The sequence below is a fragment of the Agelaius phoeniceus genome, chromosome 2 (assembly GCF_051311805.1).
Source record: "Agelaius phoeniceus isolate bAgePho1 chromosome 2, bAgePho1.hap1, whole genome shotgun sequence".
Taxonomy (NCBI): Eukaryota; Metazoa; Chordata; class Aves; order Passeriformes; family Icteridae; genus Agelaius; species Agelaius phoeniceus.
In genome coordinates, this window is record NC_135266.1 from 111,270,519 (window position 1) to 111,297,120 (window position 26,602).

General features: G+C 41.2%; 1 protein-coding gene across 3 annotated transcripts in view; it reads left to right on the forward strand.

The window, feature by feature from the left end:
- Positions 1–637: 637 nt before the first annotated feature.
- CADM2 (cell adhesion molecule 2) overlaps positions 638–26,602 on the forward strand; it is a 579,455-nt gene continuing 553,490 nt past the window's right edge. For all 3 annotated transcript variants that reach the window (XM_054655060.2, XM_077174538.1, XM_054655061.2), the window contains exon 1: positions 638–1,216. In XM_054655060.2, the coding sequence (XP_054511035.1) occupies positions 1,156–1,216 (61 nt within the window). In that variant the 5' untranslated portion in view covers positions 638–1,155. The remainder of the gene's footprint in view (positions 1,217–26,602) is intronic.

Consider the following 26,602-nt stretch of genomic DNA (forward strand, 5'->3'; position numbering starts at 1 on the left):
TACGCAGAGTCCGCCCAAAGTCCAGGGAGATTTATCGCCATTGCTCGGGGCTGGATCTCATGGCCGCCGCGGTGAGGGCACCTGCACGGGATTCGCCCCCACGAGCACGGAGACTCAGCCGGCGCTTCTTTCATCCGCTGTTTTCGGGGAGGAAGAGCCGAGGGAGGAAAAGGGGCTTTAGGCACGGAGGGGCCGAAGGGGCCGCGTCCCCCACCGAGCCCCGGCCCGGGTCCGCGTCCCGCCCGGCGCTGCCGCCGCTTCAGCACCGGCCCTGGACAGCGCCCGCTCCCGCCCCGCCCCCGCCGCTCTCGCCGCCCATTGGCTGCGGCGCCGCCGCGCGGCCACCGCTCCCCGCGATTGGTCCGGGCTGGCCGTCACTCAGCGGAGCGCGAGGCGGGCCCGGCGGCGGGGCGCGGGCCTTTGCTTTGTAACGCGGCTTCTCATTGGCTGTCCGGCCAGCGCCGGGCTGCGGCCATTGGGCAGCGCCGTGCGCCAGTCACGTGCCCGCCCGAGGGGCCGGGCCGGAGGTGAGGGGCGGGGCCTGACCGGCGGGGGCGGAGCCAAAGGGACCTCGGGGGCGTGGCCGCGGCGCAGGGAGGGCCGGGGTGTGGCGGGAGGGCGGGTCCGAGGCGGGGCCAGGCGCAGAAAGGGGCGGGGCGAGCGGAGGTTGCCCTTGTGTCTCGCGCCGGGAAGCGGCTGGAGCGGAGCGGGAGCGGAGCCGGAGCCCCTGCGCATTCCCCCCGCCTCCGCCGCCCCGCGGCGGCACGGCACGGGACAGCCTGCCACAGGCCAGCGGAGAGGCGGACGGACGGACGGACACGCCGGCAGGGGCAAGGGGAGCCAACGGGGGCACCTGGCACCGCTCCGCGGTGGGAACCTGAACCTGCCCAGCAGCGCCGGAGCCAGCGGAGAGAGCCGCTCTTTCCTCCTCCTCTCCTCCTCCTCCTCCTCCCTCCCCAATCCACCCCCGCGACCCTGGTCCTCCTCCTCCTCCTCCTCCTCCTCACCCCACTGGATACAGCGAGGGAGACACTGCGGCGGAGGCGGCGGCGGCGGCGGCTCCTGCGGGGGGAAGGAAGCGCCCGGAGAGCGGAGCGGCGGGAGGCTGCGGATCTGCGTGCCTGGCGCCCACCCAGCCCGAGGGGAGCCCCCAGGATGCGGCTGAAGCCCGGCGCGCTCCTGCGCTTCTACAGCCTCTGCGGGATCCTCGTACAAGGTACCGCCTCCTCCCCACCCCTGCCCCACGCGCGGGGAGGGAGGGACGCCGGGGGGGCACCGCTGCGGCCCGGGGCATCCCAGATTTTCCCCCCCGCCCCACTCCTGACCCGCTCCCTCCCTCGCCCCTCTCCCGGCTTCCCCCCCCTCGCCGTGCGCCCCCAGCCTCCCGCTCGGGTAGCGCTATCCAGCGCTGAAGCGCCGCACGGCTGTTAACCCTTCCTGCCCTTCCCTCAGCAGCCTCTTCCCGCCCTCCTTCGCCCTCCGCGCTTCTTCCTCCACCTACCCCGACCCCTGCAGCCGCCCCCCGCCTGGCCGTCACCTCGTCGCTCGCCCGCCGCGAACGTGCCCCTGAAAGTGCGAGTGCGGCCGCGGCAGCGGCGTGTGGGCTGCCACGGCATCCCGAGGAAACGTGCGGGCTCCAGCCGTGCTCCCCCGGCGGGGGGCGGCGGGATGGGGGGGTGCCCGCGCCTCGCTGCGCCGCCGCCGCCGCCGGGAGTGCGTGTCTGTGTGCGAGGCATCGAATGTGCGCGTAGGGTAATCGGATGAGCCCGGATCCCTTCGCCATCCTGCTCCAGGCGGCTCATCCTGCAGCTAGTTTGCAGACTGGATGTATTCCCCTCTCCCTGCTGCCCGCCGCCGCTCCCCCTCGTCCCCGTTATCCGGCCAAGTGCGATGGAGCGGCCGCCGCGCAGGGAAGCCCCGCGACGCGCTGCGAGGTGACCGCCCGCCGCGGCTGCCTGCGGGGGAGCCTCCGCCAGCCTCCCCCATCCCTCTCCCGCTCCATCGGGAGCCAGGCCGGCCGCCGAGCCCGCTGAGCTGCGCTGCCGCCGGGAGTTTGCCCCCTCGCTGCCGGGATGGCGGGCGGGGAGCGGCCCCGCGGCCCGGCGGGTGCGGAGGGGGCCGGGGAGCCACCCCGCTGCAACTCGCCGGCGGACCCCGCTCCTCCGGGAGGATGCGGGGCATCTCCCGGCCCTTCCCTCGGTGTTTCGGTGTGGCAAGGAGAAGCGAAGAGTCCATTAAACTAAGTGGCCTTATAGGTTTTTTTTTTTTTTCCCTTCTATTCTTTTTTTATTTCTCCCCCCGCTCGCCTCCGTCATGCCATTCCACGTCAAGTTTAATATATTTGGCGTTTCACATGGCTGCGTCATGTGTCGGGCGATCTCTCCGGAGGCAGCCGCGGCTGGCAGCCCGGAGCGCGGGCACCGGCAGCCGCCCGGGTTCCCGAATCGCGGGAGCCTCCCCCGCTGCCATCCCCATCGTCCCGACCCCCCCCGAGTGCCCCCGCTCCACCTCGCGGGGAAGTTCCCGGCCGAGGAGGCGAGAAGGAATGGGAGGGGAAGGGAGTGCGCTGGGCAGCCGCGGAGGACGGGGCCGTCGGGCGGATTATTTGTATTCTTTCCCGATGTTTATGGGTTGCCCGGTACGTCACCGCACAAGGAGCCGCTGTGTTGGTGCTATACAGGATTATTTATGGGGGCATGTGCGGCGCGCTGCACCTGGGGGCTCCTCTCTGCCTTTTACATTTCCCTGTGAATTGTCAATTCATTGCCCTGCAACGGAGCTGGGGGTGGGAAGCCTCTGGACTGACTTTCTGTCACCAATAAAATCAGGGTTGCTGCTGGAGGAGGAGGATTTGATCTTTCCTAAGATGCAATCAGCCGCATTCAGCGCGGCACAGCTTTAAGAGTAAACCAGTGATTAAAAAGTGATGTCTTTCACTGCAGTTTAGAGAGCGTGCCAGGCAGAATGTAACTCTGTGAACTGCATCAGGTAAAAAACGTGTTGCAAAGAAATGGGGTGTAGTGCAAAAATCTGACTGTGACTGTGTGAAAATAACCAGATTGGGCCTGTCCTTGCAGATGGGGAAAAGTGATGCCTAACACATTACCCAGCTTGCCCTCTGCGTGTGTAAAACATCTCCCCTCCCTTCAGTTTCTCACACAATTATTTTTTCAGCTCCTGATTAAAACTTCAGTCAGAAATGCTTAGGCTCTCTGTGTACCACACTTCAGCAGAGTGTTCTTTCAAGGGGATATAAAGAACCTGTAACACTCAGGCAGAAGTGAGAGGAAGTAATTTCTCCAACCCTTGTTTCCTGAGGTAAAGGAGAATGGAGGAGATGAATAAATATATTCCGTAGGACTGTCCTCAGTGGCAGCTGTATCCTACAGAATATCAAATTCCTTCAGTCCACCTTAAAGTGCAACTTTGTAAACGTTGTTTCGGTAGTTTCTGCCATTTATTTTGACAGAAGTAGCAGACACAGTTACCATTAGACACATTTCTTGGTGATAGCTTAATAGCTGTATTTAAAAGTAGTTTCCCCTTTGGCTTGATTTACCTGCCCAAACTGTATTGTGAAGAGGCTCAATGGATTTATTAGATTCCTCCAATTTTTTGTTTGTGGGCCATGGGACATGCAGGTTTTTCTGTCAGCTCTGATGGGAATAACATCTTTGTCCTGAGGATCTGCAGCACTTCTGAACGGTAATTACCGATGGTTTCTGGTGGTGAAACTGAAGCTAATTAAAAACAAGGTGACAAAGAGTCAAGCTGACACGTGTCCTGTATGGAAGTTTTCCTTTCTGGCAAGATCTGTGGAGAGACTTGCTCAAGGAATCTGTCCTGAGTATTGATGAAGCATCAGCTGAGGGAAGAGGACATAGAATAATGCTTCTCAGCTTGTGCATGGAATAGCATTAGCAGCAAGCAGTCCCTTCAGAGAGGAGGCAAACAAGAAGTAAAAGAGCCCAGTGTCAGCTGCTTGCTGTGAAAGGGGAGCCACAGAGGTGGGAGAGGGAGTAAGAACATGTGGAGCTGGGGAGAGGTTTGTCAGCTGAGTTCGGGGATGGTATTTGTCTGCTCTGCCCTCTCTGGTGTTTGCCGTGAACAGAGTGGGGATCTCTGGCTGCTGCTGTTCTTAACTAGAGCGCTGTAATGAGCCTGGCGTACTTAAATGATGTCCCAGGAGGTTAACCTGTTATTTATTTTTACAGACAGCCTTACTTGTTTTTTTTTTTTTTTCTTTCTGTTCTGATTGTCTTTTGACTTCAAGAATGTAGTCTGAAACAAAATTTAACAGTTGTATGGGAGGCATGTTTTTAGAATAACCAAGTGCTTCATCTGAGCTGTTTTTATGCAACCTGACGAGTAAGCTCGTCATTGTCAAGAGTGGCCACGTGAGAAACTGCTACAATAAAAATAGTTCTGCTGGATTCATAGGATACAGATACAGGTTAGGATTATCCTGGAATTGTAGCTGCTGTAGCCCCCTGCTGTGTGATAATGCAAATGGCATCTAATGCCTTAATGTGCTCGGCTCTGGGCAGTGCCATGTGTGGGAGCAAACGATCCACGTCCAAGATTTTGCCAGCACTGGGCGAATCTTCTCAGTGCGGTTGCTTCAGACACTTCAAAGGCTTGCAACCTGTCTACTAATGAAAATAATATAGGGACTCTTTAATTTGTCAGAAACTGTGGCCACTGATGCAACAAATCAGCCAAGACAGGTAATTGCTTGCGGGTGAGACTCTTTTCATTAGCCCGGATCTGTTACAAGCAGAATAAAAAAAAACCTGCAAACAAACCTGGACAAACATGGATATGACTGCTTACGAGATGGTCTAAGCTGATTTAAGATGAAGTTGTTACACATCACTCAATATCTTGTGTGTTTAGACTTTGTTTTCAATTTTCAGTTGGATTTCTGTTAGCAAAACCTTGGCAACCCAAGGCTGCCTGCACAGGGGTTGTCTTGACAGCTAGGCGTTCATATGCTAATACAGTGTACAGCAAGTCAAATGCATGGAGTTTTAATTCTGTTGGTACTGTGAGGGCATACAAAATTGCATAATAAAATACAGTAGTAGTTCTAGTACAGTCTCTATGTGGAATATTTTAAGACACAAGTTGAAACAACATTTTTTACTCGACTTGGTTGTGTCTGTCTTTATATGACTTCCATCAATCTAACCAGGGCTTGGTAGGCTTATTAGCTGCTTAGTTCTCAGGTTGGTTCATATTTTATGAATTCTTTTGCTTGATTTCTTCGTGGCTTTTTATTGTTAGTCATTTTATAGCAGTTCAGGTTTAAAACATGAAGTAACTAAACAATCCATATTCCCATTGATGATGACCCACAACTTCCCTGTAGAGTACATGAATAGGGATTACTCACTCAAATATTTATCACTCTTGCACTCCAAGTATTTATCAAGTTTCTACCATGAAATTAGCAATAAACAGTTTTGAAGTTTGTCACCAAAGAAATAACTCCATGGAAGTGCTCATCAACAGAAGCACCTCTGTTGAAGCAAATGCATTTTTCTCTTCTACTTGCCTGTTAGTTTTTTGATTCTTTTTAAAAAATCTTGTTTCAGAAATGTAGGACAGTGAATCTGCCTGCTTTTAAATTTACTTGTCAGTTGCAAATCCATGATAATGTACTGCAAATGTCTCTAAGTTATAGTTTATTGTTACAGAAGCCTTAGTTCTCATAATTAGCTTTCTCATCACTCTGGCCTGATCCTACTATTGACAAAATGTGTTGAATGAGATGACCCTTATTCTTTCCAAAGAATTATTCTCTTAATAGGAGTTATTCTTTTAATATTGCTATATAAATTGGAGCTTGGATTTTGAGGTGGTTTTGGTTTGTTTTTTTTTTTTTTTTCCTGTTTCTCTCCTGTGCATTAGACATGTTGATTAAGTAACTGGTAACAGCAGTTATGTATGGTATGGATGTGGACATCAGGTGCTTGCCAAAAAGAATAGCAGTATAACCAACCAGAATGTGGTTGACTGAACTAGAATAGTGACTCCCTCTCCATCTAACACTTAAAAATGTACAAATAGGAGATGTTGTTGTTGTCCTCTTAATGCCTTCTCCAAGAGAAAGAAGGATTACTTTAATTTTGTTTTGAGTGGAACAGCAGGCAGAAACTCCCAAAAGTTAGGGCCTCTCAAAACAATGCAGGGTCTTCTGTAAAGAGATTGCCACTGACATGCTTTTTAAAATACACATCCTAAAACAAATGCAGAATGGTAAAACTATTAGACACAGTTTAGTGTGTGTATCCTCTGGGATTGCATTGATATTAAGTATGATCTTAATGAGCATATCCCACCTTCCCAAGGAGTTTTTGCGGTGTGTTTGAAAGGAAGAAAGGCAAATATCACATTTCAGTGGCAAGGAATGAATTGTAAAATCATGATTTCTCTCAGGAATTTGCCCTTCTATATAATGAAAACATTTTGGAAAGAACTGAGTATTTTCAAAAATGAATGTGTGTCTTTGCCAAGATCCTTAATGTTGTAGGGTTGGTTTTTTTTCCCTTTTTTTCCCCTCTGAACCTATTTCAGGGTCTTTTCCCTTCATTTTATAAATGAAAATTAAAGACGAAGCCCAAATGTTTGCAGTTGCTCTTATGTTAATGCATACTAAGCTCAGGATGGGTGCTTTAAATATCAATGCATAAGCCACTATCATTATAGCATTCTAAGGGGGTTGAAAGAAGGAGAGAACATTTATTTCAGGGACAAAAACACTGGGGGCTCTGTAGCTGTTCTTCTGGTGCTCTCTTTAATGCTGGAGTTTGGTGCGTAGGACTTTGGAGCATGTGGAACTCAGAACAGCTACAGAGGGGTTAGTGAACAATGTAGGTGGCATGTCTACCTATTTTCCCTTCTCCTTTCTCTTTAATCTATAAATGTGAGAAAAAAAAAAAATCATACTTGCATCCTTTGCTGTCCTTTTATTTGCAAAAGAGAGACCTTGGGACCTTTGTAAGTCTTATTTAGGAATGCTTTTGCTGTCTTGACAAGTTGAGGATTTTTGAGGGAAAGACAATTTCCTCCCAGCAGTGAGTTGTGTTTACTGGTTTCTAGTTTAATCAAATGGCTCTTGGGGAGTGTGAGTGCTTCTATAACTTTTGCATTCAAAGTAGCAGCAAATCAATTTTAATATAGATTTACATTACTATAAATTCATGCATTCATCTTTTTTTTCTGTTTTTTTAATACTCAATTTAGATTTATCCTTTTTTCCTTAAACAGCTGATAGAGATTATTAGCTGTCCATAGGCAGCTGCTCTTCAGTTTCAGAAAAGTAATTATAGTGTATGTTTCTGAATTCAAACCCCTCAAGTTCTTTCAGAGCTGAACATTTTGCTGTATAAATTTTGTTCATGTGGAGATACATTCCTGAACTACTCTACAGTTTTTCCTTTGTTTTTTTGAATGGATTTGGCAAGGTTTAGGTTTTTTGTAAAGCAGTGTATGTCATCACATATCCAGTATGGTTGTTTAAATAGCTTTGATATTCCCTCTATCATCATCTTTGTGTAAACAGTTTGTTGGGAAGGATAGTGCAGGAGAGATTGTTTTTTATGTTAGAGGTAAAAATATCCTGGTGATATTTTAAACCTCTTATATGCCACAGTATTAATCAAACAATGCTTCTAATCATGGTAATTCAATTACTAAACATTAGGTGAAGGAACCAGAGTCTGCTGCTACATGCAAAAAATATCTGTGACCACTTATGAAGATACAGTTACACCTTTATCATCCAAGTATGATGCACTGCATTATTGCTGCTGCTTCTGGCAGAAGCTGAATAGGCAGTGCAGCTGCACACACCCATTGGAATCTTAAAACTTTTGGTTTTTTTCCCAAGTTCAGCACTGGAGATTCAAGAACTGCCACTGACTGACAGCTCTGAAGAGAATTACTTCACAGCAGCAGTTGTAGTAGGCACGGGCACTGTGGTATTTTCTGTCTGTTCAGATATTTATCCCAAACTGACCTACATTTGCTGGATTAACAGTGTAACTTGACCTGCTTTTATTCCTGCTATGCTGTAAGGCAGGAAGGCTGTTCTGGTTAGTCCCTAACCAGGGGAAAAGCTGTACTAGGTGAAGCAGAAGCAATCAAATTTATTTTAATTAAAAGATTGTAAAAAGTATGTTCTAGCATCAAGTTCATTTCATATTTATCCTTTTTAAAGATTTTTTTTTTTCTTCCCTGGGTGTTAGTATGTTTTTATATGTGAAGTTAAATCTTGACATGCCAGTTGGTGCTTTATTGTGGTACACTGGAGAACAGTGAAGAATTCTCCATTGATTTGCTCAGTTTATACAGAGAAAGAAAGGCTGAATTTGATAAATGAAAACACTTATTTTCACTCTTGAGTTTCTTTCAACTGAATGAGATTTTTTATGTCTTCAAATACACAAAAACATTGAACTGCAGCCATTTGCAAATTGGAGAATAAATGCAGTGACTAGAAATATTACTCACTAAACTGATTACTAATCAAGGATTAACAAAGTATCCCAAATCTGTGACAAGTCATCAGATGGTATAATATGTTGAAATATTCCATTTATATGAATTCTTTTGTTAGCAACTAAGATAATAGTAGTGAGAATGAAAGAACTTCTTGTCTTTGGAGGAAACCTTAAACTAACATGCCACTTCTTAAATGACATGTGAAGCATCTTCTTGGCATTGCAGTTTTCTCTTAACTTCACAGTTTTTTAACTTTTCCATTGCAGGTTTCTAATATTGTTACTGATGTCTTCAGGCTTGTATCATGTAGCCCTGTAACACTATGAAAAATAGGTGAGATTTGGGCTGATATGGAGCAAGACAGGAGTGCCACCTTGTTCAGTGATGATTGTGGTTAATGACAAATTCCATGCGTGCAGTCAAAAGGGAATCCCTTCAATTTTAATTTAAAACCAATTGTAGCAAAAGTGGCAACACCCAACACTGAGAAGCTTTTCAGAACTTAAATATCAAGTGAAATAATTGACAGGACGTTGTATATTCAAAGAGTGTCTCTCATCTTTTGGTATAAAACCAAATTAGCAGTGAATTAGCTTTAAAGACTGTGTTTTCTCTGAAGGCTGGAGTCCTCAGCCTAACATGTCTTAGGCCAAATCTTGACTGCTGCTTATATAAACACAGTCAAGATAGTGTGGTTCTGAACACAGGCAGCATATAAGTAATTTAAGTATGGGTTAAAATGACTATTTGCCAATCTTCTGCAGAACTATTTGCCATTCTTCTTATTATATGGATTTTTTGTCAAGTATGTGACATATCTCTCCTCAGTAAATGTAAGGGTTTTTGTTTACCAACTTCTGGTTAATGCTTCTTTTTGGTGTGTAAAATGCAAAATTGGTTCTTAGAGTGAATAAATATCATTAACTCCTTAAATAGTAGTCCAAAGCTCACATAATTTCAGTACTTCCCCCATAAGATAAGCCTGAGTTTTAGAATTGGATCAGAATAAAATTAAAATATTTTCAGCTTCCTAAGCCATCTTTGTTTTGCAGATTATAAATCATTACTGCTTTGCTGCATTCTGAATGGTGAATTTGGGAGCCACTGGGAAAGCACATAATCAATAGAATTATATGGGCCATTTGTTTTTATTTATGATAGATAAAAAAACCTCACTGGCTTGTAGACTTATTTATGGGACTTTCACATGCTTAGCACATAAGATTAATGTAATTTCAAATAGTTTGGAATATAACATTGGTTTAAGTGACTAGACTTATATATTTTGTGGAAGCAATATCTGGGGACAGGGAGAGGAGAAGAATTCTTGAAAACAATGGGATTGTTGAATTTCCCAAGCTGTCTTTGGATTGTGAGAAAAAGAGATACGCCAGATTTTGTACAGATCTGCTCTTGTCTGTTAGAAGTGATACTTGTGTTCTACAAAAGAACAATTTCTTCCTGATATGATGCAAAATGGAATAACAGGAAATCTGGATAAAGAAGGCAGTTGAACATGTGCTGTGAAGGATATTCTTCATTTACTGTGGTAGCTGTACCACAGGATTTGGAAGCGCAGATGCACTTAAAGTTCATTAGACTATGCCTGTTGCAAACTGAAATATACCAGAAACCCCAACAGGAAAACAGAATCTAGTAGTCTTTATCATTTCAAGTAAACAAATGAAAAGTTTTTGTTTAGAATTAATATCATAGGCTTTTTTTTTTTTCCTTTTAATTGGTTGAACTTCTTATAGAAAGTAAATACCTTCAGAAATAAATGTCAAAATATGTGACTGGCTGGTCACAGATAAATGCAGATTAATCTCCCTCTAGGCCTTGTCTGTGCAGGATAACTGCCAATAAAAAAACAAAACAAAACAAAAAAACCAAAAACAAAACAAACCTTTTTTTTCCTTCTGCTTGCTGCTTCAAGGCTTATGGTGAGGAAACAGCAGTAGCCCTGCTCAGTATGCATGAGGGATTTGCTTTCTTAAGATTGTGAGGATAAAGGCCTCAAACTTGGATCCTGTCTAATCTGTTTACATTGATGTGTCAATTCTGCAAGGAGTGAGCTGTGCCAGGACAGAGCCTGCGTGTTCCTCATGGATGATACATGGATGGATGGATGGAGGACAGGGCATGTGGACAGCTCATTTTCTTCAGGAATTAAACATCCCTTTCTGCAGTTAACACAGAAGCTGTGAAGGACCAAGACATCTGTGAAGATCAGGCTGGAACAATCCCCTGTATGACTGCAGGTTTGCAGGATGCATGGGACTCTCCACCTGTCTCCTGCTGTGATTTTCCACCTCTTCCCCTCTGCAGGAAATGGAGAAATGGAATGAAACAAGTCAAGATTTTAGGGGAAGTGCATTCTGCAGAAGCTGTGAGAAGACAACCTTCTTCCTACTTTGAGGAGAAACTACCTGAGATGGATGTGACAGCAGGATTAGAATTATTTCCCCTTTTTTTTCCCCTTTTTTTGTCCTTTTTTTTGGGAGTTTGGTTTGGTTTGGTTTTATTTTTAATTATTGGTGTTTTCTGCCCACTACTTCTCTGCCTTCCTCAAATGTGTACTGACAGAGGTGAGGAGGAGAGCCAGTTGGAGTCAGTCCCTGGCACTGGAGCCTGCCTCCTGCCAGGGACACTGGTTTCAAATGCTTTTTATAGGGATGGTCATAAAGCTCCAGTCTCTTTTGTCCATTCACCTGATTTTTTTTTTTTTTTTTTTTTTTTTTTTAATGTCAGCAAAATGTGGAAGATTTCCTGCAGGCATAAGTAGGACAGGGTAAATATGAGAACTGAAAATACTTCAGAAGTCACCACAGGAAAACCAGGAATTGAGATGAATTTCTGCAGATTGGTACAAATGTACTGCATGAGAGCATTTCAGCATTTAATTTTCCTCATTCTGAGTTAAGAGAGATCAATTGCTTGATTTGAGCATCTCATTCAAATGCAGCTAAAGCACTTGGTAGGTGCAGTTAACTCCCATTTTCTCTCTAATGTTACAAGACAAGCCATTTCACTGTAGAATGCAGTAGGACCCAGAATGCTCAAAGCATCAATGTCACTTGTGCTCTGTTTGAATTAAGAGGCTTACAGAAAAGATTCAGTGAAATATATGTTAGTATGAGAAATTGGAGTTGACTTAGGAATATCAATGTCAAAACAGAAGATAGCTTCAGAAATACAGTTCCACTGCTATAATGTCCTCTTGATCTGAGTGAGAACTTAGGAAATCTAGCATGCCTAGAGAAATGGAATTACTGCTCTGCATGTGTAGCAACCTGCTTATCAAATTTAAACCTTAGCAGCCAGGCTACTTCACCTTGGTAAGATGTTTGAATAGAAGGAGTAGGCAGTTTCTTAGGTGCTGCTCTTGCCTCCTGGTAAACTTCTGGATTGTCTCAATACACACCACTCCTTCTCTAAAAGGGGAATTTTTCACATGAAAAATTCAGTTCAGCTAACACCTGAAATGTCCACCCCATTTCTGAAAGGCTTCTGTTGCTTGCAGAATAGAGAAGTAACTGTGAAGCAACTGGCAACAAGTTTTTTAAACACATTGCTGAGGCTGTGGGGCTGTCTGTATCATGAATATATTTTCTGTATCTGGAACATGTGGAACACTATTAAGTGTCAGGCTATTTTACAGGGGAATCAATACAAATGCAGTGTTTTGCCTAAATTAGGGAATAGTCCCAAGAGTAGAGTTAAGAAAAGATGAGCAATCCATCCAGTGTTTCTGGTGCTTCAGAACAAGATTTGTATTATTGCAATTCTCTGCCATTCTTGCATGTGCAAGTTGGTTTTGATTTTTTTTTTTTTCACAGTATACCCTTGTAAAGCATCTACATCAGATGCTTTAATAACTCCTGACAAACTTGTTAGTATTGTTTCCTGTGGCAGTGTGACAGATTTTATTGCAGAATACACATGCATATGTGAATTTAGATTACAAAAATAAATCAATGGATGATGATATTTGAAAACTTTTAAATAGAGAACTAGGTGGTGCTGTTCTTTCATCTTTGTTGCTTAGCTGAATTCTTAAGTATGGACTGAGAACACCAGGCTACTACTTTTCATGAATTTAGCTGTCTTAAATGTTAGAAGAAGTTATTTTTTCAGATTTCATTGAGAATGCTACTTCAACAGCTAATAATTTCTCAGTGTTACACTTTTTACTTTATGGAAAAGAACTTTTGCATTGAACAAATGATGTAGTTTTATTCAGCCTGGTGATATACTTCCTTTTGTTTTCAGTTTGAATGACTTTGGAGTTAATTCAAATAACTTTTTAGACTCTATACTTGGTGTTATATTTAGGATTGTTTGTTCTAATCAGTTTAACTTGTTTAGTTGTGTGAACCTTTTTAATCCTTTTCCATTGTTGGTTTCTTAAACACTTTGGGACTAATTTGCTAACAGCACAATGAGATCATCAATAATTGCTGGAAAAAATTTGTTGCAATTCTGTAGTAGCAGTATATAAACCACAATTAATTAAACAAGAAAACCAATTTATTAAGTTTTATTCCATTTACAAAAAATATAAATTTTTAATCACTGTCTTGTCTCAATGCCATTAATGCTGCAGTAGGAAATAGTGAAGCTAGATTATAATGAACTGCCTAGGAGCGAGATAGATTTGTTTTATTAGTGTTCAGTGTTGCAGCAGAATAATAAATGTCTAATTAGACTCCAACTCCAGTATGTAGCACTTCTGTAGAGAGTGCCTCTCATTGACCACTGCTTAAACTAAAACACTGAAAGAACAGATGGAAGATAAAGAAATAAGGGGAAAATGTACTTCTGCACTGAAAGAGAAATGAAAATGTGCTCTGGCTAGGTCAGAGTTATAAATGTGTTTGCTCTAAGTATGTAATTACTTACTCAAAAAATAAGCTGCAGCTGTTAATGGAGGAGTGTGAAAACACTTTCTCATGGCATTTGTTTCCCCTATTCCTCTGAAGTGCTGCAATACAGAGTGGAATCTGAAACAGAAAGTTGGATTTTTACTTTATGCTTAATAACGAACCATCAAAAAATGCTTTTACTTGACACAAATTAGGGATTTAGTCAAATATCTAAATAGTACCCATACAATTGCAAATTCGTATCTACCAATGTTAAAAGCAAAAATTCATATTATGTTAATTTTTGTGAGATTTTAGTGTCACCAAAGTCGTTATTCCAATGTTTGAAAAGCAATGGAAGAAGTTTTGATTTATTTCTAAAAACAGGACAGGAACCCAAAACAACTCCAATTCACAAAGAATTTTAAAAAGTCCGTTTTTATTCCTGACAAGCAAATATTCTTAGCTCTGAAGCAGGAGTCACATTTCATTATGCTCTGTGTGGCAATGGCCTTGGTACAGTGTTTTTGGTTTTAGTTTTTACCATTAAAAGCTACTAATAAAAACTCACTGCAAGAGTTACTTCAGGGCTTAGTGTTTGCTTATTGCAGAATTGCATCTCAGAGATAGTGCTTCCATTTGCATGGGTTAACAGACTATTTACTTTTAAAAGGGGTGTGTTTTATAGATTTAGTGTTCCTAACTGTAATTGGGTACAAATGTGCATAAGGTTTCTGAATGTGTATTATAAATTTAAAATTATCAAACCAGCTACCTTCAGAAGTTTCCACTTTCTCCCACAGTCCATAGTTTGGCCTGCAGATCAGCACATACTCACAATTATTGCAAATACTTAATTTTTACAGCATTTTCCTCTTTTTTTCTCAGGAAGTGTTGGACCCCTGAATCAAGTGCTTCTATGTGCAAGTGTTCTCTTAAAGAAATATTTGACTGGAAAGAGAGAGAATTGATCATCTTCTTTTCAAGTGTTGTGATTCAAAACCACCAAAATTTATTATTTATGTACTGTGTTGGAGGTGGGGTGTCAATAAATAAATGAAGGACCACTTATAAGTCTTTCTGCACCAGCCCACTCCTTTCAAAGCAAGCCAAGCATGAACATGTGAAGGAGTGAGGTGTTAGAACTAGAGCTGCTGTTGTTTCACTGATTTTTCTAAATTAGAGATGCTATTTAATAATCTGATTTAAGCCAGGTGCTCTGAAAATGTCCTGTGATTTCTACAACATTCTGCAACACTCCAAATTAACTTTTAGAAAATGGATGCTGCTTGATCCTTAGATGGGAGGGAGAGAGAGGGGGGTATTATTATTGCAAAATAGAGAAAATATGATAAAAATGATCTTTATTTCTTTTGTTCTGCTTAGGTTCTGGGAGGCACAGTGATTCCAAAAGCATGAGAGGTGTCCTTGCCCATGGCAGGGAGGTTAGAAACAGGTGATCTTTCAAGTCCCTTCCAACCCAAGCCATTCTCTGTTCCTGTGGTTCTGTGATCGCTAACGCTCAGATTTGCTTTCTTAGTACATTAAAATAATACCAAGTTCTTCTTTTGTTTTCCCTCCCTAGTGAGTGTTACCAGTATGGGGAGAGAGCTGAATAAGGTGCTGAGTTTTAGGTAACTTCTGTTTGAAATCATTTAGATTGGCACAGTAGGTTTTTTCCCTTGGCTTACATTGCAATCAATAATTTATACATGAGGTGCAAGATGACACTGTATCTAAGGTTACTTTTCTAATCCAGGAAAATGCCACAATGTAAAGGAGCCATAAAATACTTTGCATTCCTATTTGTGAGAAAATGATATTGTTTTTTTCCAACATTCTTTGATTTAGGTTTTGTATTCTACTTTCAGGTTTTCTTCTCTTTTAATCTGTGACTTTATCTATTCTTTCTCCGTTGTCTGAGCTTTTACTTTTTTGTTCTGTTCTATTCTTATGTCAATTGCCATGAGCCCTGATATTTTAAATTTATTCAATCAGATGAAGAATAATTCTGATTAAACATGAAATTGCTGTGTGTTTTGGGCCAAAAGCATGAGGAGCCCATTGTCACCTGTCAGTAGTGCGGTTTTTTTTAAATTTTGGTGTTTGTTGTGGTTTTTTTTCCTTTTGTTTGGATTTAAGTAAGGATAATGGGGTAACACTAAACATTAATGTCTGATTTGGTAAAAAAGACAACTACACCCAACTTAACTTCCATGGTATCTATGGAAGGGTTGTAAGAGTGGGACAATAGAGAACTACCTCATTTTTCATAACAATATCTCAGATTTTGCTGCTTCTGCACCACTTTGAAAAATTTTTTGATACTTTCTTTTGATATTTACAAGTACTTCCTCTTTGTTTTCATCATATTTCAGTTGCCACAGTTACAGTAACTGTTTTATTTCAAATATAGTCAAAGCAAGACTCTCTATTATGACTTCAGTGTAGGGTGTGACTCTGGTTTATTTCTTCAGCACACTTCTGGACAGCTCACTCTTCAGAGCTCAGATGAAAACTAAACAGATGTGTAAATAGAGAGAATTTAACCTCAAGTCTTTCTTCCAAGCATGGAATTTAAAGGAAATAATTAATATTTAGAGTAAATATTAATTTATGTAAGTGTTTACTCCTCTTTTTCCCTAACAATGGGATCTCAGAACCCTTGAATTTAACTTTTTGAAGTTAACACTAGCTAAATTGAGTTCTAAGGCTACTCTAAGGTTTATGATAGTGATACAATTTTTTGAGAGTTGTTTCATAGTATTTGTCATGATTAATTCATCTTGAAAACCTCTATCTGTGCATACATTGCAGAATTAAATGGAACTTATGAGATAGGCACAGAATTGTTTGTGTACATCTGTTTATATCCATAATGAAAATAAGTGATCAAGAAGATAAGGCAATTATTGCATGACATTTGATGAACCTAATTCAGGTTTGTATCTGACTCTATGCAAATATTTCAAGTAACCAGAAAAGACATTTTTGGGATATTTTTTTGCCAACCACCATTCTCTACTTCCCTAAAGAATTTGAAGTGTGCAAGAAACTTTACCAGCAGCACTTAAAAATACAAATAAAATTCTGAAGTCCAGCTCTTCTACCATGAAACAAGTTATTTAAGCTGGAGCAAAGATGATTGTGTTTTTCATCTCTGTAGGACTGTATTATTTGGGATTCTCTTCATTTTCATTGTGAAACATGTAAGTAATAGCTATCAGTTCTCAGATAATATCAAGGTGATTTTTTTACTGTAATCTGTGTGTTTTCTATGATTTTTGCAGTTGGAATTGTAGGCATGCCCATGTTTCTGCTCTGTGAAAATCCAAAGGTGCTGTCGCAGCATGTGAACAGTCATTCAGTCCCACAAGTGTGTTGGCATTTTTCTCAACTTGCTGAGGGCATAGGCTGTAAATTTTAAGTAATTGCCATGTAGAAACCTCATGCATATAACAGGACCATTTTATCTATGCCTATTTGTCAGCAGCTGCATCCCAGAATGGATTTGTTAAAAAGTACCACTGTTCTGCAGTCTGCACTTGGACGTGCTTTTAAGTTGCCTGATGATCTCAGCAAATCAGAAACTCTTCCCCCACCCCACCAAATAGTCTTCTGAGATTATGGAGGTACTAAAATTTGTTCAGAAAAGTGATAGAATGTTTTCAGCCACCTATCTTTTGACTTGCTGCTGGCTCTGCTGGCAAGTGTCTTTCAATATTTTCATTTTTGGGCTTTCTCATCACAAAACGCCTTGACAGACAAAGTATCAAGTAAAGTTGAGCTCATCCTTCTGCACTAACCCTTTGAGTTGAGCCTGTCTTACTCCATATGAAGTGCATCTTCTGAGCAGTTACATTTTACCAGCTTATAGCAAGGGTAAGGGGCTGAAAGAGGAGTTCTCCAAAGAAGTCCTTGAGCTGGAAACATCATGGGGCTGTGGCTGGGCTAATTAACCTTGTGTAATTCATCTTCAGTAGACTGGTTTTCCTTACTCTTCTCTTTGCAAGCACAACCATTTACCTTTTTGGTTAATACATATCCCATTCTTCTCAGTGAGAATTTTCTGTATCATCTGATCCTAGCACTGTACTAAACTAGATCTACTCAATAGTCTTGGTGTAGGCTGCTAAAAATGAATCTTGATATCCAGAGTTTTGTGTGAGGTGCAGTCCACTTAAAAATGCAACACCCACTGTGGTTAGTAGAAATTGATATTTGCATGTTTGGAAAAAAGGTTGTGTTTTCTGTTATTTAAGGAAAAAATACATGGTATAGAGGTTGCATTTATTTCATATGTTTTAACTATATTTGTATGTAAACATTTAAACTGAGTTTAACTCTGTATAAATATATATATATATATGTATATATTTCATCACTTGATTTGCACTGCATTCAAAGCTAATAAATAAAATGTCCATGCATGAGTTGGCTTCTGGCGAGAAAGTTGCCCAAAACCAAAGACAAATTAACTGCACTGACTGAAATGTTCTGAAAGTGAAATGTGAAAACATCCCCCCAAAATGTGTGTTTTTACTCTCTCTAAATGGAAGCCACATTAAAAAGAAATACGATTTTTTTTTTTTTAAGTGTTAATGTCAATGCAGCTGAGTTATGGAAGACCTGGTTGTTCAACAGAGTCAGAATTATGCTGTTCCAGGTCACTGTGGGTCGTCTGGTTAATGCTGGATGTGAAAGGCTGTGCTACATTCCAGCCTTTGTCCTACTTTCCTGAAACAGATGCTCCTCACTGAGGAGACACAATTCATTTCTATGAAATGGGTGGGTGTCTGCTTGCCATTCCTTAAATGCAACCATTTCAGTTAGTTTTGCTTAAATCCTTTGCTGTTTGTAGCTGCAGGAGTTCATATTTTGAGGTTGTCAATTGCTTAGACTCCAAGAGAAACGGAACAAACGGAAATACAAACACCTAATATAAATACTTGCGGTGCTTTTAAGCTTTTTGCTTATTTTGCAAGCAGTTCAGCTTATTAACCCTGAAAAAAGTAATCTGAAATGGTAACAAATATAAGTGTTAATATGCAACCTCCTCTTTCACAAAAAGAACCTGAAATTTGCAACACCAGGTCACTTGAAAGACCTCTAGTTCCACACTGAATGTAGTTTAATGAACGTTTTCTTTCTTTCTTTGAGTGTTTTTTGTTAAGCAGCAATTCTCCTGTAGAAGATTAAGCTATTTACTAGCAAGAATAAACGGTGAAACATCTAAAAAACTTGATGGCACGAATTTCCTTGTGCATGTGAAGTGCATCCAGCAAATTTTCAGTGGCAGATGTGCTGCTTTTATTGTTGGCTTCCATGGGCTGCAGTGAGGGGAGCTGCCAAACCAGATCTGCTGTGGGCAGCACCTTGCTGCCCCTGGACTTTCAAGGCTAATCTCAGTCACCTACAGGGCTGAGTGTGCACATCTGGGTGGGGGAAGCATCCAGGCAGGGTGTGCGAGGCTGGGAGGCACCGGTGCAGTCGTGTGGAAGAGGCTTCAGATGGAATCTGGGCTTGGATTGGTTTTTTCCTCTGCTGGGGCAGCACACAACTGGATTCACACTGCAGCTTTGGTGGGATGTTATGGTTAGGAAATGGGGAAATTCAGAGTTCTGAAATGCTGGATGGAAAGGAGAGGGATAGGACTGAGGTACAATAATAATAGGGTAGAAGGGAGAGGAACAGGACGTGTGAGTTGAGGCATGAAGGGTGGACTGCCTGTTGTTAAAAATAGGGAAATAGCATCATTTCAGATGTGTGCAAAGATCCCTGCCACGTGTAACTGGTTCAGACTCACTACACAGTTTAGGCCTAATCAAATTGCAACTTAAAATCTAAGTTCTTAATTAGAATTAAGAAATTGCATGTCTCGAACATGCTTTAACTTCACATATTTTCTGTAATAAAAGAATGAAATCCTTTTCAGGGTGAAACATTAAGTATCAGTGTAATGGCATTAAATACCAATGATTATAAATAGATTTTTCTTTAACAAATATGGTGCAAATTTATATTATCTCTTTTATCCACCTTTTTTTTTCTCTGTGGAATCTCTTTAATAATATTTTTGTTCCTGTGGTTGGTTCCTCCTGTGCCTGATTCTGAGTGACTTCCTCAATTCAGTTTTTATATAGTGACAAGTATCTCATGCTTCTAATCCAAATGCTGTGTGCTTGACTAGCCTCAATCCAGAGGGTGAATATCCTGCTATGAACAGAGCCTATTCTGATAGTTTTCAGAATATATATCTGCACTATTGTGCTATTCTAAGCTGCTACATGCTATGGTCCCTTTTATGAACCAAGAATTCATTTATAAATAAGATTAGGAATTTATTGTTACTAATCCTTCCTTATTGTTAGTGTCCACTGCTGCTGGATTACTCTGCTTGTCATTTACAGGAACTGTAGTATTTGGAGCTCACATTTTTCATTGTTTATTTGTTTACATTTTTGGTTTTTTTCTTTGCTTCTAAGTCTTAAACCAGAAACTTAAAACAGGGAACTCTCTGTATCATGCAGAAGGAATGAACAGCTATCATTTCTCATTTCAGGCTGCTGTACTGCCCAGTATTTTAAATCATGAAGGTTTTTTTAGATGTTAAATTGTGCTTTTTTCTCTACACTGATAGTTCTACCAAGTGTATCATCAGTCAATTCAATTAACACAGTCCTACCTATTTGGTAATTGTTGCTTATGGGAATGTTAAATTAATTTTAGCCAAAGATCAAGCTTAGGTTCTTCAGAAATAAGTAGAAGCCAGTAGAGTTTGATTTCCATTTCATATATGGAATATTTATTGTCTTAGGAAGATCTGAGAATATTTGATTTCTACCTTCTATTTGTGTTAAAAAATGATAAGTTGGTTTTTTTTTCTTTGTATGTCCAACATTGTTATTATCACACTAAAAATATTTGTCTTCCGATACACAACTTGAAATTTACTTTATTTTTAAATCAAAATTTCATTCATGTTGCATTAAAAAAAAAATATACAGATGGGAGTATTTTTCCTTCTTCAATCTTCCTTACATATTTGTTGCAAGGCCTTACTTGTTAACTGTTCTTTTCATCCTCCTTGTGAGCATTAATTTATTCTTGCCTTGTTTTATTTTTATGATTACATTTTTTGTAATGTATTCAACGGGTTTTGGTGAAAATTTATCAGAGAGATCTCTTGATATAGTTGTCTGTCTATTCATTAGAGTCAGAAGCTTCTCAATAGGTTTTTGGGTTTCTGCCCATGGACTATGATAGTCTTTCCAGACAAGCCCTTGTGAAAGTGCTGACTTTGAGCATTAGCTGCATCTCATTCTAGATGCTTCAAGTCTTCATTTTGTCTTTCTAAAATGAAAAGTTTTTTGTTTTTTTTTTTTTGTTCTAGTTTATCAGAAATGTTGTTTCTAGTTGTGCAGTCCAAAGTTATGTATTCTGTCCTCTGATTTAGCTACTTGACAAAGCAATGTGTGAGATAAAATCAAGTCTAGTTGATGCTTTGTGGCAAAAAAACACCAAAAAAAACCACCCAACAAATCCCATCTCAATCAGATTTCTGTATTCCCAGTACTGGTACTCAATGTTTTTGAATGTATATCTGGAGAGTTGAAAATATATTAATTTCTAGTGGTATCTGCTGACAGACCAAACCCGCCAAGCAGTCAAGAGATTGAACTTGAAAAGGAAGCTTTTCTACAAGACTTGCCAAGTTCTTCTGTGTGTTGAAGTCACAAAAGAGAGAGAAGAGTTTGCATTTTATTTTTGCTCTTCAATTAACTTTAAGCATGTAAAAAAACACGTATAAACATGTAGAAACTTCTGCCTTTGAATAACATTTTTAAATATGGCTTTTGCAGACCTGCAAAATTATGGCTTTGGAATATCATGTAGAGTTATTTCACAGCAGAATAAAGAAATCACTCCTTAATATAATTTTATTCTTTTTATGAAACCAAAGCACTTAACCTGAAATATTATTTTGGCATTTTATTCATTTAACAAGACTTCATTGAGTCTTAGTACGTGTAGTTTTGAACTTGATTCTTGACTGTCTGTAGTTGTTTTGTGTAAAAAAAAGTTGAGTTGTAAATTTATAAAAGCTTCTTATGATAGATATTGCATTAATGTGGTACATATATATGTGTGTGGTTAGGAATATGTGTTATATTGAATTACACTTTTTTTCATTTTCACTCTTCTCAGAAAGGAAAATATGTCTTTGAATCTCTTTACTCATGGCAGTTTCATGTAATGTGACCAAGGCTGAAGTTTTTTTGGCTTACACTTCTTCCCCAAAAGTTCTTGACAGTTCATGAAGAGTAACTTTTAGAAAGCAGGTAATGGACTCAAATAATTTAAATAACTCTAAAGTGCTTGTGTATCTTCTGTAGCATACAGATATGAAGTGTGCATACATATGTAAACTCTCTTAGAATATTTTGCAGGCATATTATTGAACATTTAGTTTAATAGGTATTCAGGAGCAGTCTTCTGTTTCTGCTTTGCTTAGTCATACTCCTAAAGTGCTTCCTCTGCAGAGCCTATTACAGCAAATCTTTTGAAGTGTTTCATCAGAAGCTGCAGGTGCCTAAGACAAGTGAGACACCCGAATAGCTGCCTTATGAGATCTGCTCATCATGTGGTATTCACACAGATTCATGTTTGTTTACAAGCCAATTTAAAATTCAGTTCTTGCAGTAAGCACCAAGACAATGGTTAAAGATTTATTTCCATCATAGTTACTGAAGAAAGAAAAACCAATAGGATCAGCTAACTGATCTATTTCCACTACACTCTTTTCAAAGATTCACTTCACTGTTGCAGCAGATGAGGAAGCAATAGCTAAAAAAGGCTCAAAGTTGTCATTGTTTGCTGTGTTTACCACAAAGGGCACATGCTAAAGCCTTACTAAATCCAGGTGCACATTTAAGAAGTCATTTAACTTATTTAAATTATTAGACCGAAGATGACAAATTAAAAGACCGATTCGTTGTTTATTTTCACAGCGCCAGTTGCCAGAAAAATTGCCATCCTCCTAACATTGTTTCTAAACATTTTTCCTTGGGCGAGTGACCAAATTTTTCATCGTTTCTGACTTTGCCAGGATGCATTTGTTCTGCGACTTAAAGCTGTTAGATATGCTCTAAATACTCTGGAAATTACAGATCGCTTGGATGGCACTGTTAGTCAGCATCTTCAGCTGCCCTGGCTTCCAGAAGCTGCTTCAGGGTGGAGCACACAGCCATGCTCAGCTCTTGGCTTTGGCCCTGTGCCTCGGTGGGGGTTTTCCTGCTGGCATCCTTTGTGTGCCTGGTAGCTCTGAGAAACCCAGAGCTATCCAGAGGGAGCAGGTTGCTGCATCTCTGTCCCTCGGATCGCCCATCTCTGTCCCTTTGGATGCCCCATCTCTGTCCCTTTGGATGCCCCATCTCTGTCCCTCGGATCACCCATCTCTGTCCCTTTGGATCGCCCCCATCTGTCCCTTTGGATCGCCCATCTCTGTCCCTTTGGATTGCCCATCTCTGTCCCTTGGATCACCCATCTCTGTCCCTTTGGATCGCCCATCTCTGTCCCTTTGGATCGCCCATCTCTGTCCCTTTGGATCGCCCATCTCTGTCCCTTTGGATCGCCCCCATCTGTCCCTTTGGATCGCCCATCTCTGTCCCTTTGGATCGCCCCCATCTCTGTCCCTTTGGATGCCCCATCTCTGTCCCTCGGATCGCCCATCTCTGTCCCTTTGGATGCCCCATCTCTGTCCCTTTGGATGCCCCATCTCTGTCCCTTTGGATCACCCATCTCTGTCCCTTTGGATGCCCCATCTCTGTCCCTTTGGATTGCCCATCTCTGTCCCTTTGGATCGCCCATCTCTGTCCCTTGGATCCCCATCTCTGTCCCTCTGGATCCTCCATCTCTGTCCCTCGGATCGCCCATCTCTGTCCCTCGGATCCTCCATCTCTGTCCCTCTGGATCCTCCATCTCTGTCCCTCGGATTCCCCATCTCTGTCCCTTGGATCCTCCACTTGTACATATGCAGCTGGGGTAGGGGGAAAGAGGGTGGAACAGCTGCCTTTGGGGGGTTGGGAAGGGTGGGAGAGGAGGTGTAGGGAGGAGGAAACACAATGGTGCCTGCAGTAGAGGAAAACGGAAGAGGATATGGCAGTGGGACGGGATGAGAGCAAGAGGAAGAGAAGCTGCAGGAGGGTGTGGTGAGGAAACAAGGCTCTGTGGAATAGAAGGAGGAGGAGGATGCAATGGCCATGGGCCTCTTTAGAGAAAAGCAGAACAAATCACTCAGACACTGCTTAGAGCTGTGTTAGAACCCTGCTCCATTTGTGTGTTCTTGCACTGTTGTTGTCATCAGCATTAAAGTCATTCAAGCAAGAGCACACACAAAGATGATGATGTCTCCTTTGTCTCTTCTAGCAACATGAACAGATAACCCCAGCCTTGCTGGAAGTTTAATCCCTGACTTTGGAGTTCAGGACACAGCCAGCCTGCTGTTGTCCTGGGAGTGTGTGTCTTCGCACTTGGAGAGGGTTCTGGGACACTGATGGTTTTGCTCCAAATTTACATCCTAAATTATCTCTTTTCCTGGGTAGAACAGTTTTACAGCTGCCAATATTTTCAAGCTTCACACCATCATAGAGTTCGTTTCACATGTGCATTAACTTCCTAAGTGTATCCTAACTAGGAATGCTAAAACTTTATATGTCTGTATGTCCATCCTTTTTTTTATTTTGAATTGTATTGCTTAGACTGCTTCACACAAAAAATTCGATGTAAATGAAAAGCATAGTTGAATTGAGACTTTGGCAGTGTGCCAAATATGATTGAGTTAAAAAAGTATTAAACCTGTTTCAAATTTGGATCTTGTATTAATTTGAAAGAATATAATACATAAAATAAACCAATATTATTGTTTCATTAATGTATGTATAGAAAGAAATTATTTCTATAAGTGTGTATTTATATAAGATTCTGAGACCTTATGCCATTCTAAACTGTGCAGTAAACACAGTCATCCTGCAAAAATCAGGAAGAATTTCAGTCTAGCTCTTTTTTCATCTTCACGTCTGGCTTTTGCATGAGCTAAGAATACTCTAGTTATCTCTCCTTGGAGCCTGTCTGAAATTGTCAATTTTAAAAGTTAAAAAACCACAAAACATCCAAAGCTAACACTTCCCTCTCCTTCCTTTTTTGCATAGCTTAGATGATTTAGGTGAAAGTGAAAAATACAACCGTAGAAGACAGAGCAAGCTCCCGTCACTGATTTTCCCCTCATTTATCAGTGTGATATTTGGGAGGGGACAGAGGGAAGCTTAATGTATCCTTCTGTGAATGCAGCTTCCTCCTGGCTTATGAGAACTATTTTGCCAGTTTTATTTCTTCTTTTAGCTGCCTCCAAGTTTATGGCCCATCTGTTGGACATAAACAAGCCAACAAGTTGTCTTGGGATGCAAGAACTGCCTGATTCAATGGCAATTTGAAGCAGAGCCCGCTGTTGGACAGGGAGGATGTTGTGTGCAAGGATTGGATGTGTGCAGCATTGCAGAGGCTTTTGTAATACAACAGGTATTGGGGAGTAGCAAGTTTGAGTGACTTGTGGATAGAAAAAAGGAGGAGGAACAGATTCTGTTCTTTCTTGCCATGGTCTGTTGTCAGAATCTCTAAATCAGCCATATGCAGGCATCCTTGCAAATGATTACCATCTTGAAGGTCCTGAGGAGAAATAATTGAAGTATTTTATTCAGTTGCAGGGCATCAGGATTCAGCAGCTTCATAAGTTTTATGAAGTCAAAAAGCTTTTTGCCATTGCTCCCTGATGTAAAGAATTGTATGGATTATGTGGAATTTAGCTGCAGCTCCAAGGCCCTGTCCTTCCCCGTGGTGGCCTTGCAGACAGGTGTTTTGATGCTGAAAGTGTTGATGCTCCTTCTGCTGCATCTGTTGTCAGCTCCATGTGCCAGCACCTTATTGGGCTGTAATGCAAGGCCTGGAGAGTTTTATTTATGAAATAGCCTAATTTTAATACTGGTGCTTACTTGGTTTGAAAACTCTCAAATCGTCCTTTGAGAATGGTGGTTTTTTGCACAGTAAAACTGCTATAGCAGAATAATTTTATGTAAGAACATACTCCATATTTGTTAGGATAAATGTATTCAGTACACTGACAATGAACACTATTAGCTTTGATAGTAAACACTTTTAGCTTTGTTGCTGGGCCCCAGTGGTTGTAGGCGATCTTTTTGGACATTAAGCTTTTGTGTTTTGGGGTTTTCTTAAGATTTCAAGGTTTTCTGAGTCACCTTAAAAAGTGCTTCAACCTGCTATCAGTTGGTCGAATAAAATACAAAATACAGATAAGTAAATTTAAGGTAGTGCAGATCTGGAACTTGCATGCCTGGGACAGAGAGGTCAGTATTTACATAACCTAAGAAATCAGAGGTGCCTAAAGAAACACGTCAAAGACTTACTCTTGCATGCTAGAATATGCACTGATTTCTCATCATTGTGCCTGAATTTGTAAATTTTGATTTGATGAAAAGTGGGCAAGAACTATTTGCTTATTCATACAAAGGCAAGCTGATGTTAGCACAGTCCAGAAAAATCATTGCTTTAGGCTGATGTGCTCATTGTATCTACAAGTTTGAGGCAAATTCTGTATTTTAAAACTTCCCTTATTTTCATTGGGGTTTTTTTATTTGTTTGTTTTGGTTGCTTAATTAGTTTCATTCTTCTGAGGAATTTCTTCCCATCAGGTGTAGTATTTAAGCAGACAAAAACTAACAGGGACATTTTGTGTAATCTTGAGTTTTCTGTGCAAACCAGTTTCCTTGACCCATTTCCCAAGTAGTTAGATCTCTTCTTTTAGTGTTTTCAGGGGTTTTGTTTATTTGTTTGGGATTTTGCTTGGTTACTTTTTGTTTTTTTTTTTTTTTTTTTTTTTTTTTTTTGTGGTTTTAATACTTGGCTTTTACTATTCTGTGCTATCACAGCAGCACTGAGAAAATTTTTAAGCTACAACTTGCCAAAACAGAAGATCATGTTGATGGTTAAGTGCAGAAGTGGTGTCTCATCTATACTTGCTACTGTCAAATTGGTGTCTGTAATTGTGTATCAATTCACCTTTCTAGCTTTTGATATGGAATTGACTATGTAGTATTTTGAGTGGCTTTCTTCCATTTACTTCTGTTTTCAATATTCCATTTAATTACTTGGCTTAG